The sequence below is a fragment of the Apaloderma vittatum genome, unplaced genomic scaffold, assembly GCF_000703405.1.
Source record: "Apaloderma vittatum isolate BGI_N311 unplaced genomic scaffold, ASM70340v1 scaffold35991, whole genome shotgun sequence".
NCBI lineage: Eukaryota > Metazoa > Chordata > Aves > Trogoniformes > Trogonidae > Apaloderma > Apaloderma vittatum.
Window position 1 is genome coordinate 13,966 of NW_009701413.1, and position 13,686 is coordinate 27,651.

A 13,686-nucleotide genomic window follows, 5' to 3' on the forward strand; every position below is an offset into this window, starting at 1 on the left:
CCATGTTTGTAAATTGATCTCTTTTTTCCCTGTATTATTTATAAATTTATATTGGTTCTTCTCTGGAGTACAGGTTCACCAGCTAGGCTGCGAGGCAGTCATGCTGCTCTTGGAACTCAACCCTGACCAGAGTAACCTCATGTACTGGGCCGTAGACCGGTGTTACACAGGTTCCAAGCGGGTGGCAGCTGGCTGCTTTAAAGCTATAGCCAGTGTGTTCCAAAACAGGTATTACAGCGTTTTTCAAAACTTTAAACTTTCATTTTCAAAGAGTGCTTTCATGTAGATCTGGCTTTTTTCCTCGCCCAAAGAGAGATCCCTCCTGTTTGTGTGTATGCATTACTACAGAAACTTTTCAGAAATGTTATGTTATCCTATACCATATCTTCTGTAAATTAAACTTTGATAAATTAAAATTTTAAAAAGCCAAATGTAATTTTACTTATTTCACACTTGCAATTTTTCCCTAGGGATTACCAGTGTGATACAGTGACCCTCCTGAATCTGATACTGTTTAAAGCAGCTGATTCTACTAGGGCTATCTATGAAGTTGCTATGCAACTATTACAGGTTTGAAAGCTAATTTTGATTAATTTACTTTTTTTTTCTTTTAAAAAACACATATACTTCTGTTATTATTTCATTTTCCCATAGTTAGGCGAGATCCTTACCTGGCACAAATTGACTTCAGTGGAAGCATGTCTGTTTTCATGAACAAAGAACTCTGGACTTGTATTTTCCTAATACCTGCTTTTTCAAGAAGCCCAACATAGAGCAAGATTCTTCTGGTTTGGCCCTGAAACACAGTGGTATATAGCTCCATTTGTCCAAAAGCACCTCGGAGAGAAGCCTATTGCTTCCTGTCCCTTTACTTTGTCTACTAGGGTAGCAGGCAGATTTCTGAATTTTGCATTAATACCAAGCTTTTTTTTTCATCTATCTGTCTGGAGAGATGATAGTGAAAATCTTGTTAGCCATTTGATTTGCTTTTGTGTATTCTTTCCGAGGTCATTTATGGATAAGCTTAATTTTATAGGCAGAATTATTGTTTAAAAATAAATAAATCTATGTTGCATGTGGCTCAGACCACAAGTCGTGGAGGTGAAGGTTTTTTGTTGTCAGTTAAATTACTGAAGCCACACCCCCTTCCTTTCAGCCCCATCTTTTTTCTTCATGACACCACTTAATATCAGCCAAAACTGACTTTTAAAGTATCAAACTGCTTTAGCCTCCTGCTGCATCTCTGCTCCAATCCATGTCTCATAAATAAGCAGAAATTTGTATTGTTTGGAAATACAAGTATTCAATAGTTAGAGAAATGTGTATTTAATGGTATTTTGTGAAAGCAGATTTCTGAAATTTAGTGCTGGAAACTCATCGAGTGAGCCTAGGCTAGTCTATGATATTACCCAAGTGTTGGTGAATACTGTAAGTGTATGGACATACAAAACAGTAAATAAGACTAGATACAGGAATTTAAAGGGTGATTTTATATAAAAATTTCTGTTGTAGCTCTACACTTAGCTTCAGATTCTAAACATTATTGTTGTAGATCTTGGAACCAAAGATGTTCCGTTACGCTCACAAACTGGAGGTTCAGAGGACGGATGGGATTTTGGGTCAGCCTTCTCCTTTACCACATCTGTATTCTGTGTCCTATTATCAACTGTCAGAAGAATTAGCAAGGACTTATCCTGAACTAACACTTGCTATCTTCTCAGGTATGGTTTTAAAACAAAAAACGTCATCAAGTCAAAAGCATTGTATAAAATATGTAATTCTTATATTTCAATAATGAATTTATATATAATTCACTAAAAGCAGGACAACAAGATAACAATCATTTAATGGAGAAAATGAAATTTACTAAGTGGCAATTTTTGTTTATTGATATTTGAAATATATTCAAGAGGAAACAGCACAAATCAAAGATACTTTTATTGGCTTTCTAATAGCCATGAAAAATCGTGTTAGAGGAATAATTTGCAACTGGTTTTAAAAATTGTTCTTCTATTATTCCTTCTAATGTTTTCTTATTTACTGTAGTTTCCTTAAAAATTTTTTTCCAAAGCAGTTTTAAACAATTGCAGAATAACAACCTCTCTCATCAATTATAAAAAACCTACTAGGACTAACATGAAGAATAAAAAATTTAAGTGCTCTTTTACCAGAATTGGTACATTTTTAGATGCTCTAGCTTTTCAGTTCGCTCCTCCAGTTAGAGGTATATATGTGTGCATATATTGCTATGATTTCTTCAGTGGACTATTTGTCAGCAGTGTCTTCTGTTAGCTCTGCTGCAGGCTGTGAACTTTATCATTTTGAAATGGTTCTAGTCAGCCAAACAAAAAAAGAATTATGTCTATATCAGCATTACTTTATATCAGTATGGTCCACTGGGTTCGTGATTGTTGTTGTGGTTAGCAGAACGACTGTCGTTATTGATTGCGGTTCATGTGTGTGTTTAACTTTCGAATGACAGAAGTCAGTCAGAGAATCCAAACAGCCCACCCCGCTGGGAGACAGGTGATGCTGCATTACCTGCTGCCATGGATGAACAATATTGAGTTGGTGGACTTGAAACCTTTGCCAACCATTCGTCGGCAAGACGAAGATGAAGAAGATTCTTTGAAAGACAGAGAAATAATGGTGAACAGTAGACGATGGCTACGAGGAGAAGGCTGGGGGTCACCTCAGGCTACAGCTATGGTTCTGAACAACCTGATGTATATGACTGCAAAGGTAAAACTAGTTAGTTAAGCTCTTTGTTTTGTTTCAGTGGATTCTTGTGTTTACGGTGTGAGAAAATACTGTTCAGAGATACTGTGTTACCAGACTTCATAGAGTTATTGTTTATATTTCCTGAGTTGATTATGTATACCCAAACTACACCATACTGTTTTGAGGTATTAGGAGAAATACATAATATCTAATATAAATGTTATAGTAATTGTTACATACAGTAGCAGCAGAGAGCTGTTGTTTTCCAATGTAGATAATGCCAAGCCACCTGTATACCTGGGATCTCAAAGTGGAGTTCTGGAAGCGATCTTATTGCCAGAGTCTGCAGACCCTCTTCCTTCCAGTGACAGCTGCTTCCACAGAGAAAAAGTATTGGTTACATGCAGTGCTCCTGCCAATTCTTACTGTCTTTGAATCCTACTGATAAGAGATCACGTTTTAAGCTACATATTAAAAACTCTTAGCAGCCTATGGTCAGCAAAATTTTATTCAAGACTGTCAGCAACTGGGAGAATGGGTCTCTGCTAAATTTAGATAGTTTTTCTTAATTTTTTTAAATAAATATTTCTATACTTATGTATAAAAGTATATATTATATAAAACATATAATATGTATAAATGCTTTCAAATATATTGTTATGTATTTATAGCTATATAAGAAAATAGTTATTTCCAGAATGTGCTTATAGAAGTGAACGTATGTGAAAGCTTCATTCTGGAATGTTAAATAGGCAACAGCCTCTTATGAGATTTATGTGTCTGTTTTCTAAAGCCTGTCCCACTTGGTTAATACAGATCACTTTCAAATATAATGTTTTCTAGTTTTGTTTTTGTTTTCTAGTATGGTGATGAAGTGGCTTTGTTAGAGATAGAAAATGTCTGGACTACTTTGGCAGACAGCTGGCCAAAGAATCTGAAAATAATTTTGCACTTCTTGATCAGTATCTGTGGAGTGAACAGTGAACCCAGCCTTTTGCCTTATGTGAGTATATGATGCGTCTCTCCTCAGTGCTATTGATCTTTTAAAAATTAATTATGTGTCTGGCAGCAAAGATGACTAAACAAAAAATACAAAGTAGGATTTCTACTATCCAAATCTCCAACCCATTATGACCACTAAATGCTATGAACAAATCAAATTCAGTTCTATTTTTTGAGTCACTTTGGAGATCTCTGTCAAAATTTCAGTATCAGTTTTGGTTAAACCCAGTATTCATGCAATGGGCTTGAGAAAGGAGATAAACCAGGAGGGATACAGCACGTTAAAGGTAGCTGAGGCTTGCTTAAGACAACTTTACTGACTCTTGCAGTTTACTCGGGGTGGTAGGTCCTGAAACAGTCCAGTAGCCGTCTTGCCAGTTATGAGTTGTCAAAATTCAGAGCATACTAGATAGACCATAGACCTTATTTAGCGAGTAAATCCTAAAAAATGAAAAAGACTTACTAAAATGTCTGCATCTGTCTTAGCATTTTTTTTGCTGCTTTCTCGTAAAATGGGAATTTAGGATTTTGATAGATTTACATTATTTTTATTAGGAGCAGTCACTGAACTCCTCCTTTTGGTCGGAAAATGCAAATCTACGACAGCAGTTGGTCTTTGTTCATTAGGAAGAATTGAGATAGTTCCATAAGTAGTAGTTTCATTAGAAAAACATTACAGGTTATGCTAATGGTCAAAAAACCTAGATATGAAGTAAACTATCAGGACCTATGATATTATTAAGTTCTTATTAAGGGTCGCTTAAGTTCTTCATTGATTTGCAATATTTTTCATTACAAATCAGGAAATCTGGGTTAGTGTTGCAGCCAAAAGTCTGTGTGTTGGTTTGAATAAGGTGTCAATGTAATTCCAAGAGTCAGATGCCCTGGCTCACTTGCTTACCGTTCATCTTGGAGTTCTCTCAAAATGATGGAGATAAATCATTAGGCAGTAATTACCTGAGAAAATGTCAAAAGAAAAAATATAAATTTACTGGCTTCTAGTGTCATCACTGACTAGCAGCAACCTGCTGCTGCTCAGCAGTGACCAGGATTATTTTGCTGAAGTAGTGAAGGCATAAAGAAGTGATGTAGTGGAGAATCCTGAATTGCTATATGCTTGGTAGAATAGTACTATAGTTAGGTGTTTATTCTTATCAGAGCATATGAAGGCCTTGAGCATTTCAGGAGTTAAATGTTTTTTCCCATGCTATAATTTAGGATAGTCCTAAAAAGGCGACAGATAATATAGTAAAGTACCTGTCATGCCATGTGGGGGCAGTATGATTACTCCCGTGTGACCAAGTACTAAAACAACAAAAGCCCGTCGCAAGCATTCTCAAAACCAGATTTGTGTGTGTGTCAACATATATGTGAGAGCACTGCAGAACAGCGTGAGGAAAAATAGGATACATGCTGGAAGAGAAGTAGTGTAGAACACAGGTGTGAAATACCAAAAAAGAAATTGCATCAGAATACATTCATTATAATGTTGATCTCAGATGTTGCTAAAACCCTTTTAAGAAAATCTTTTGCGTGTTAAATAACTGTCATTGAACTCAGAAGACTTTCTTACTTTAGTGGTACATTTCTGATGCTTGCTGCTATTGACATCTGTGAAAGCAATTTTGTTTGCCTTAAAAACTAGAGTAAGTTTCAAATATCCTCACTTTTACTGCAGGTAGATACTATTTCTAACAAGTTGCAGCATTCAGTTCTCTTATTTTCCTTTTTTTTAAAAATCAAGTCTCATTGTAAGAAGAATATTATTTCTGTACATGCTATTTTATATACACATACTTTTTTTGATGGCAGGTAAAGAAAGTTATTGTTTATTTGGGTAGAGATAAAACAATGCAACTCCTAGAAGAGCTGGTGAGTGAACTTCAGCTTACAGATCCTGTCAGTTCAGGAGTCACCCATATGGATAATCCACCATATTACCGCATTACTTCCAGTTACAAAATCCCCTCAGTCACTTCAGGTGAGAATTTATTAACTTAAGCTTTTATTATTGTCAGTGACAAACATGCTGTTATCAATCAGTTGGAGCATTGAAGTTTATCTCTGAATATTCAACAGGAGCACAATGTTCTGTTTCTAAAAATAAATTAAGGCACAAAGTTTGTTTTACAAAATCTGCAGTTTTTTGTCTACCCAGAGTCCTTATTAAAGAACGTCTGCTAAGTTCACAAGGAACAAGTTTGTAGTAATATGTGTTAGACTTTGTGTTCAGGTCCTGCGGAGTTTACTCTCACTATACCACTTCTATGGTGATTTAGTCAAACAACTGGGAAAATGTATGTAACTTTAAATCCATGTAAGTTGTTATATTTTAAGTCCTGTAATAGACACAAGCTGTATCCACAGGAATACATTCCAGAGGATTTAAGTACACTTACTCAGGGGAATTCATTTAGAAATAATTAACAACGGAGCAATCATCAAAAAAAAAAAGCCACTGAAAATATAAGAAGTGTCTATCTCATGCTTCAATACAAAAAATATGATGAGAAATGTGGGGAAAAGCAGTCTGGTTTTGGTGAAGCATCTTTCAAAGTGAGCCACAAAAGGCATGGTTGGGAGGGTATCACAAGATGAATGCATGGCCACTTCTTCGTGAAAGTATTTAAAAAGTACGAAAAAAAAAATAGGAGGCTTTTGCATTTAGTTGTAAATGAGAGTAGCAAAGCCTATGGGGAGGGTGCAAAATTATTTCTGACTGGTAATTATTCTGTGTCACGCTTGCAAGTTTCTCTTAGAAAGAAATTGGTATAAGCTTCACTGCAGGCCATTAGGTTGTAGTCCTTAATCTGTTTGTGGTTTGAACTAACTGTACCAAAGTCCGACTGTGTGTTACAGATGACTGAGGTGTAGCGTACAGGAAAGAAAGAAGTAGGTCTCTAGATCCTGCTTCAAATCCAAGACTTTCTACTTCACTCACATTGAGAACTCAGATTCCTGGAATGGATTTTTTTTCCCATTAATGAAGTCATGGTAGCAGCTCAGAACGTGTTAGTCTAAACATTTTTTTCTTGCATATGAAAATAGTTTCTATGGCTCAGTTTATATTTGTGCCAGCCAGTAGGGCTCTTGGCATAGACAAGTGACTTATTAGGTCATTGTGTAACGCTTAAGACCACTATTCTTTTGTATTGAGCAATCTTTTTCCATAATTCTAGGTACCACTTCTAGTAGCAATACAATGGTAGCTCCCACAGATGGCAACCCTGAGAGTAAACATATAAAAGACAATATTGAAGAGAAGTAAGTATCTTGTCAAACCACAGTTATTAGTTAAATTACAGGAATTCCTTCTAGGTACTAGAAATACTTGTATCTCAATGGCTCCAGGTATGTCTACATTGCAGGAAATAAGTGACTGTAATAAGTTTTAAGCAGCAGAACTGGAATACTGATTGGGATTAACAGTAGCAGCCTCAATTCTAATTTGAACTCAAAACCCTGTGAACTGAATAAATCAAGGGACCTTTCAAGGTCAGACTTTGTCTTGCTGTAGCTATATTGTTATTATACTGTAGGTGGACATGCAGGTGGAGAAATTTACCAGACGATGGTACCGGTGTATGGGTGGCATAGACTTAGCCAGGGTGGGGAGTCAGAACTCAGCAGTAACTGACTGTGGGCATACTCTCGTTTTGTGTTAAATAAGAGATAGCTAACCTTAAAGTGAAATGAGAGTAGGGATTCTGTAATTAGCATGAGAAAAAGTGTGCACAGATGAAGTGCACATGTGCTGTTAGCCTAGAGTAGCTACTATGTGGTAAATTCTCAAACCAGCTTTTGTGACAACTTGTTTGAAAGCCTTGGTAATTATATTTCCAATATAATTTACCAGTAGGACACTTTTTTTTCTTCCCTAGGATAATTATGTCAATAGTTAGATTAGTAAATATATTGATATTTGTTGATAGAGACCACCTCAGTGCTTCAGTTAAATTGGGAGGCGTGGGGGCTGTGTGAAAATAAATCACAGAAGAATCTTGAGGTGGAATCTGAGGTGTCATTCAGAATTCAGCTTAGCAAGGTACAGCCAAGTATTTGGCTGCTCTGGGGGGCTGGAGCTGAATAACTTAAGTTATAAAGGCAGTTTTGAAAGTCTCTGCGAGTTTTTGGCGTATGTGTAGGGTCGTCTAACAACTCCCCAGGGTATATGCTTTTTGATAGGATATACTGTGTACCTCTTGGGCTTGCCAAGAGGGAAAAATTATAGAAACTTATGTAGAAACAGCTTGGAAATGTACTTCTAGTACTCTCATATCTCTGATTTCTTTATCAGATCAGTGAGGCAGGATTTTGGACTCGCTGTCTGTGTGTATATATATATATATGTCTGTGCCAGAACAAATAGGGATTTCATTATTTTGCACAAGAGTGAGAAGAGCTTACTTACTTATAACAGTAACAAATACTAAAATGTACTTAAATGTTAATGAGAACAGTGGATTATCTCCTTGAATCCCTTTATCAAGCATTGCTACCAGAGATGTGTCTTTTACAGCTGAGATGCTTTGGCATCCTATTCGTTGTCCTTTTAAGAGTATATTTTTGCATAACAATTTTGTTGAAATACAGTTTTACTAAGAGATCCTGATCAATTTTTGTCAGAGAATGTCAGTTACTAATACTGTTTCGTTTGTTCCTACAGTTATGCACACCTAGACATCTACAGTGGGTTGAACAGTAACTTAAACCGCCAGCACCACAGACTAGAGTCTCGCTACAGCAGCAGCTCTGGAGGTTCTTATGAAGAGGAAAAAAGTAATATTTTTATTTAAAAATACTTCTAGGGATGGAAACCAAAATTTTCCCAAGTTAATACTGTTGCTGAAGGTTGTGGAATGTGAGGAAATAGGCATTAGCAGTGGGTTTTGTATGAACGTGTTAAAAAAATCTGTTCTTACATTCCTCAATCTTAGTACTGCCATTGAAGTCCAGCATACATTTTATATTACATTATAATGTGCAAGGAAAGACAGTACACTTTCTTTCCTTCCCTTGCCCTCTGGAACGAGCTGTGAACATCTTCCCGAAAGAAGCAGTTTTACTCCGTTTTCTTTGCCAGTACCAGCACCAAAGATGGATAGATAAGCAGAAGTAACAAGAGAGAGATTAGCAGGAGGAAGATGAGATAAATGAGGAAAAGGTGATGGAAAAGAAATAAAAAAAGAAGTTAGAAAATTAAAATTCATTGTGCTTTTAAATAATAGCAGTTCATGGCACGTTTAGGAAAAAAGGGCACGCAACTTTCTGAAAAGCCATATCAAAGAAAAATGTAGCAAGGAAAAAGGATCTTATGTAATTCTAATTTTCAAGCTTCTTTTGAAAATCAGTTTTGGGGTTATTTTTCTGTGATCTGTGGTCTGTTTTTTTTTTCTGAGGTGTGGAGGTACAGAGAGAGGGTGGAAATTTCTCCTGAAACTCCATATACTTTTGGAGACTTTTCTTTAATGGAGGCTTATTAAATGTGGCTACTTTTTTACCAGTGCCTAAATCATCGCATACAAAAATCTTCATGACAGTGCTAGGGAAAGCTAAACGGGTCGTGTAATCGGGCAAAAATGAGGACAGTGGTCAGACAGTAAATGATGCATTACATTAGTGGGTTCTGTGTGCTTTGTCAGAGTACTCCTTTGAAACTCGTTTCAGCTGGCAAGCTGTTAGTAATTAAAATTACTTTGTACTTTAACCCTGCATGGGGTTATCAGATACATTTCAGTCCGATCCAGATCACTATAGTGCTCCCACAAACTATATTCTTAGGTTTCACTTTATTTTTTATTGACAGTTGATTTGGCTACCAGTTAAGTTGTTTGGGTGTGGTACAGCACTGCCTTTCCCTTACTTTCTTATGCTGCTGAACAAAAGGATGTAAATTTCTGCATTTTGAGCCTTGGACGTCAGTATGGAACCTAGCGTGTCCCGTGCTGGATTGAAGCAGCAGAGTGTGTTAGGATCTCCATCTGCACTCCTTTATGACCGATTCTGTGCAGAGCACAGAGGTTAGGGTGAATTATGTGGCCCATATCTCCTCTTTCAAGTAAGTGGAACGTGCTGTCCTCTGCAGAGCTTGTTGTAAGGGCTGAGTGGACTGGTGCAGATCTGCTAAACTTTGGGTCAGTAACAGGTTGGTGGACCTTCTGGGCAGCTACTGTGTTTATAACTGCTTGGATGGGTGATGGCCAGTATTGTAGTTGTGGGCATTTTCATTTTTGTTTGCTAACTGTAGTAGCAACACTGAGTATCCTGGAGTGGTTGATAATTAACATGTTCCATCAGTAAGAAGTTGGTCACCTCCAGTCAAGAAGGTGATAATGAGCTGATACGTGCGTGAATTTAGGAAATTTCTGCAGCTGTACTTACAGAAGGACAACTGGTAGAATCACCAAAACACTAAACTGTTGAGGCAACCCTGAAGATGTTTCTAGCCTTAACTGATTATTTTGAAGTCCAAGACATCTCATTTGAAAACAAAAAAAAATGTTTTGGATATATAACACAGTATATTCTCATACCAGATAGATGATGTGTTTCTTTCACTTCTGAAGCTTACTTAATAGAAAGCTGTGTTTTCTTGACAAATTTGCTGATTTTCTCAGCAAGTCAAGCAGATAGGATTGGGCTATGCTGTTGTAAAATTGACAAGTTCTGAGTTACCCCATATATCAAGCCAGCATTTTCTAACATGGAGAGCTGGTGGATTTTTGCTGTCGAGACCTATAAAGAGGTGCTCTTGAAAAACAGTTCCTGGAGCTGCAATGAAATGTGGACCCAGCCTTAATTCCCTTTACCTTTTCTTCTGCGCATCCATGTTCCCTACATGCATCCACCATTTTTATGAACCTATTCAAGAAAATCTTACTCTGTGATGTGTGTGGCTTCTGTGGAATCATCCTTATGCTTATCCTTAAACTGTCCAGCTGCTACTGTCTACAGCTGTTTCCTTCTTCCCCCCTCCTAGATTTTAGCTTTTTCAAGAATTTAAAAATATTTCTTTAGAAGACTATGTAAGACAGAAGCATATGATTTTTTTTTTCCTGGTTTAATTATCTATGGTATTAGGTGATTCAATGCCTCTGTATTCAAACTGGCGGTTGAAAGTGATGGAGCACAATCAAGGAGAGCCTCTACCTTTTCCACCCAGTGGAGGTTGCTGGTCACCGTTGGTTGATTACTTGCCTGAAACTTCTCCTCCGGGCATGTCTCTTCATAGGTAACTGTTTTAACAATGCTATATTTAAGGATAACAAACTAAAAGTAGACTTAAAGACAGTAGATTGTAAATTTGTTATCTGTGGTTTTATTTACAAGTCAAACAGTTTAAGATTTTTCAACCTTTTAATTTAGAGGACTAATGTTTCTCTATCTTGATTATGAGTATTCATCTTTTCCCATATAATACAACTTTGTGGATGTTTATAAGCTTAAGAAAGAATAGTGGTTAGTAGTGTATTAAGATGTTTGTAGCTCTTTGTAAAGTTTGTATTACATTCTTCTAATACTTTTGTTTGTTTGTTTTTAGATGCAACATAGCAGTGATCCTTCTGACTGACTTGATAGTTGACCACAGTGTAAAGGTGGAATGGGGAGGATATTTGCATCTTTTGCTTCATGCAATTTTTATAGGTAACTAAATCCCTACAGAAATATGCCAAGTGACTTGGGAGTGGTAGCCATTTACATAGCTCTTCTTTCTGCATTTAATTAATATTTGCAACTGTATTGAAATCTCATTAATTTGTTAATATTGACAATATTTTTAAAAATTCAACTAAATATCTTTCAGCTTGATTAACGTGAATATAATTAAGAGTTTATTGGAGTTGTTTGAAAGAACTTCCTGTTAGAGCCACTTTTACCTCTTTCTCCTCGTAGAAAACACATGAAGAAACAAATTTTTTTCTTTTCTGTTTTTTTGGTGTAGTGATTTTTGTATAGAGCACAGAAAAAAATTCTTACTGCTGTGTGAGAAACAAGAGGATATATTAATATTTGTTAAATTGTATGCTTTTGTTTCATTTCTGAAGCACAAAAAAAACCATTTAGTGGATGATACATGAATTATAATGTATCAGTTTGAATACTGCTTATTTTTAAGTAGTGTGCCTTTTTAATGTAATAAATCTTTTCCATTTTCCTTTTGCATTAGGCTTTGACCACTGTCACCCTGAAGTGTATGAGCATTGTAAACGACTGCTTTTGCATCTACTGATAGCGATGGGATCTGGCAGTAACACCCAGTCTGTTGCTTCTGTCCTACTCAGAAACAGAGAGTTCAATGAGGCCAGGGTGCTCACTGTCAAGCAAACTACCCATTTAGATTATACTTTCACAGGTATGCTCTAGATTCGTTAAGTGTTGGTCACTAAAAGAACATGGAAAGTTTTCTTTTCTTCCCAGCATTATTCAAATTTCTGTTATTTGTAATATTTTCCTGAGCCATTGGCACTTATATGTAGTTCTTCTTGAATTAAGTCAAAATGAATAGAATTCACATTAGCACTTTGTGCCCAGTCATCAGAGTAGGGAGCACAACTGAATGATTAAGTAACAGTGGCAATCACAAAAGGAGCTCGTAAGTTTTGCATCTGGAATACAGCAGTTTTTATGATGCCCTTGAAAATAAAACTCAAGAAGATACATGTCTTACTTTTTTATAGCAACTTAGGAATTGTGACTTTTGTCAGCTGTCATTGCGTTGTTCAATAGGCCATCAGAATAATCTTTTCATATATTACCTTTTAATGTTCACCTTAACTTTACAGTGTTTTGCTCATACAGGAAACTATATATTTTCTACATATCTCTGACAGGAATATTTTGATGATGTGAGCCTACTGTAGTTTTAAAAGAAATGTGCAATAGTTCATTGTTTTGAAATCTAATATTTCATGTTACCTCAGCAGGTGGCAGCATATTGCTATACAATGTATGTTCTGTTTTGTTCACAGTAGAAGTGGTTTTGTCACTAATCAAAAATATTAATCTGTTTTGTGAACTTGATATTCATAGCAATGAGGAATTAAAAAGTGAGCATAGTGAAAGGATTCCTTTATGTAACCCTATTTGCAGAACTTCACTGATACAACAATATGATACAAACCATTTGATTCTTAATCTTTACAGTTTTGGATAAAACTGTCTAAGCATGACACAATATTTTGCTATTATTAAAACAAAAATGTCTGATGGAAACTAGAATAAAATCAACATCAAACATTTCCAGCTGCTGATTAAAATAAGGTGATTCCAGGTATACATACCTAGCACAAGGTCAGGCAAGCTGATGGGACATTTTACTTGAACCAGCCAATACTCCAGTCCAAACTCTGTGGCTCTGTAGAATAAAAATTACTGGTCGAGCTTGTCTACAGTTGCTATAGTCAGAGGTTTGCAACCCGTTTTTCCTTGCCAGTTTACTTTCTCCCAGCATCTCATAGATAGATAGAGACGTAATGTGAGGAGTTATTGCAATTGTGATTCTTTACATGAAGAAAATAATCTTACCTCAGCAAGATTAAGCTAACTTCAGGGAAATTTTGTACACTCAGAGGGGCTCTGCTTGGAGTCAATGCTCTAGCAAATGCTTAGTGTTTGCTGGTATAAAGTGCTGTCAGTTGCACTGAGATTGAGTTTTAAGCAAAAAAAATTATCTGTGCATTATGAGGAAGTATCACAGAATCACAGAATGTTAGGGGTTGGAAGGGACCTCGAAAATTCCTCTAGTCCATCTAAGTAGCTTAAACCATTTGTCTCAACTTATTAAGATGAGATGCCTCGGAAACCAATGAGCTGTTGTATTACCAGTACAAAATCAAATATAATACAGTGGTTTTAAAAAGGGATCCAGCAGTTCCTTATTAAGGGTCCAGACATGTGAAGACTTTGCTTATCAGACTTGTTGATTGTGTTGAAATTATTGCATCCGCTAAAATATTCTCATTA

General features: G+C 36.3%; 1 protein-coding gene across 1 annotated transcript in view; it reads left to right on the top strand.

The window, feature by feature from the left end:
- FRYL (FRY-like) overlaps positions 1-13,686 on the top strand; it is a gene marked incomplete at its 3' end in the record, with an annotated part of 46,670 nt that overhangs the window by 12,943 nt on the left and 20,041 nt on the right. Inside the window, exons 12-22 of the mRNA XM_009879134.1 lie at positions 74-228; positions 471-570; positions 1,553-1,721; positions 2,483-2,742; positions 3,584-3,724; positions 5,536-5,704; positions 6,903-6,987; positions 8,390-8,502; positions 10,804-10,954; positions 11,264-11,367; positions 11,891-12,076. Of these exons, the coding sequence (XP_009877436.1) occupies positions 74-228; positions 471-570; positions 1,553-1,721; positions 2,483-2,742; positions 3,584-3,724; positions 5,536-5,704; positions 6,903-6,987; positions 8,390-8,502; positions 10,804-10,954; positions 11,264-11,367; positions 11,891-12,076 (1,633 nt within the window). The remainder of the gene's footprint in view (positions 1-73; positions 229-470; positions 571-1,552; positions 1,722-2,482; positions 2,743-3,583; positions 3,725-5,535; positions 5,705-6,902; positions 6,988-8,389; positions 8,503-10,803; positions 10,955-11,263; positions 11,368-11,890; positions 12,077-13,686) is intronic.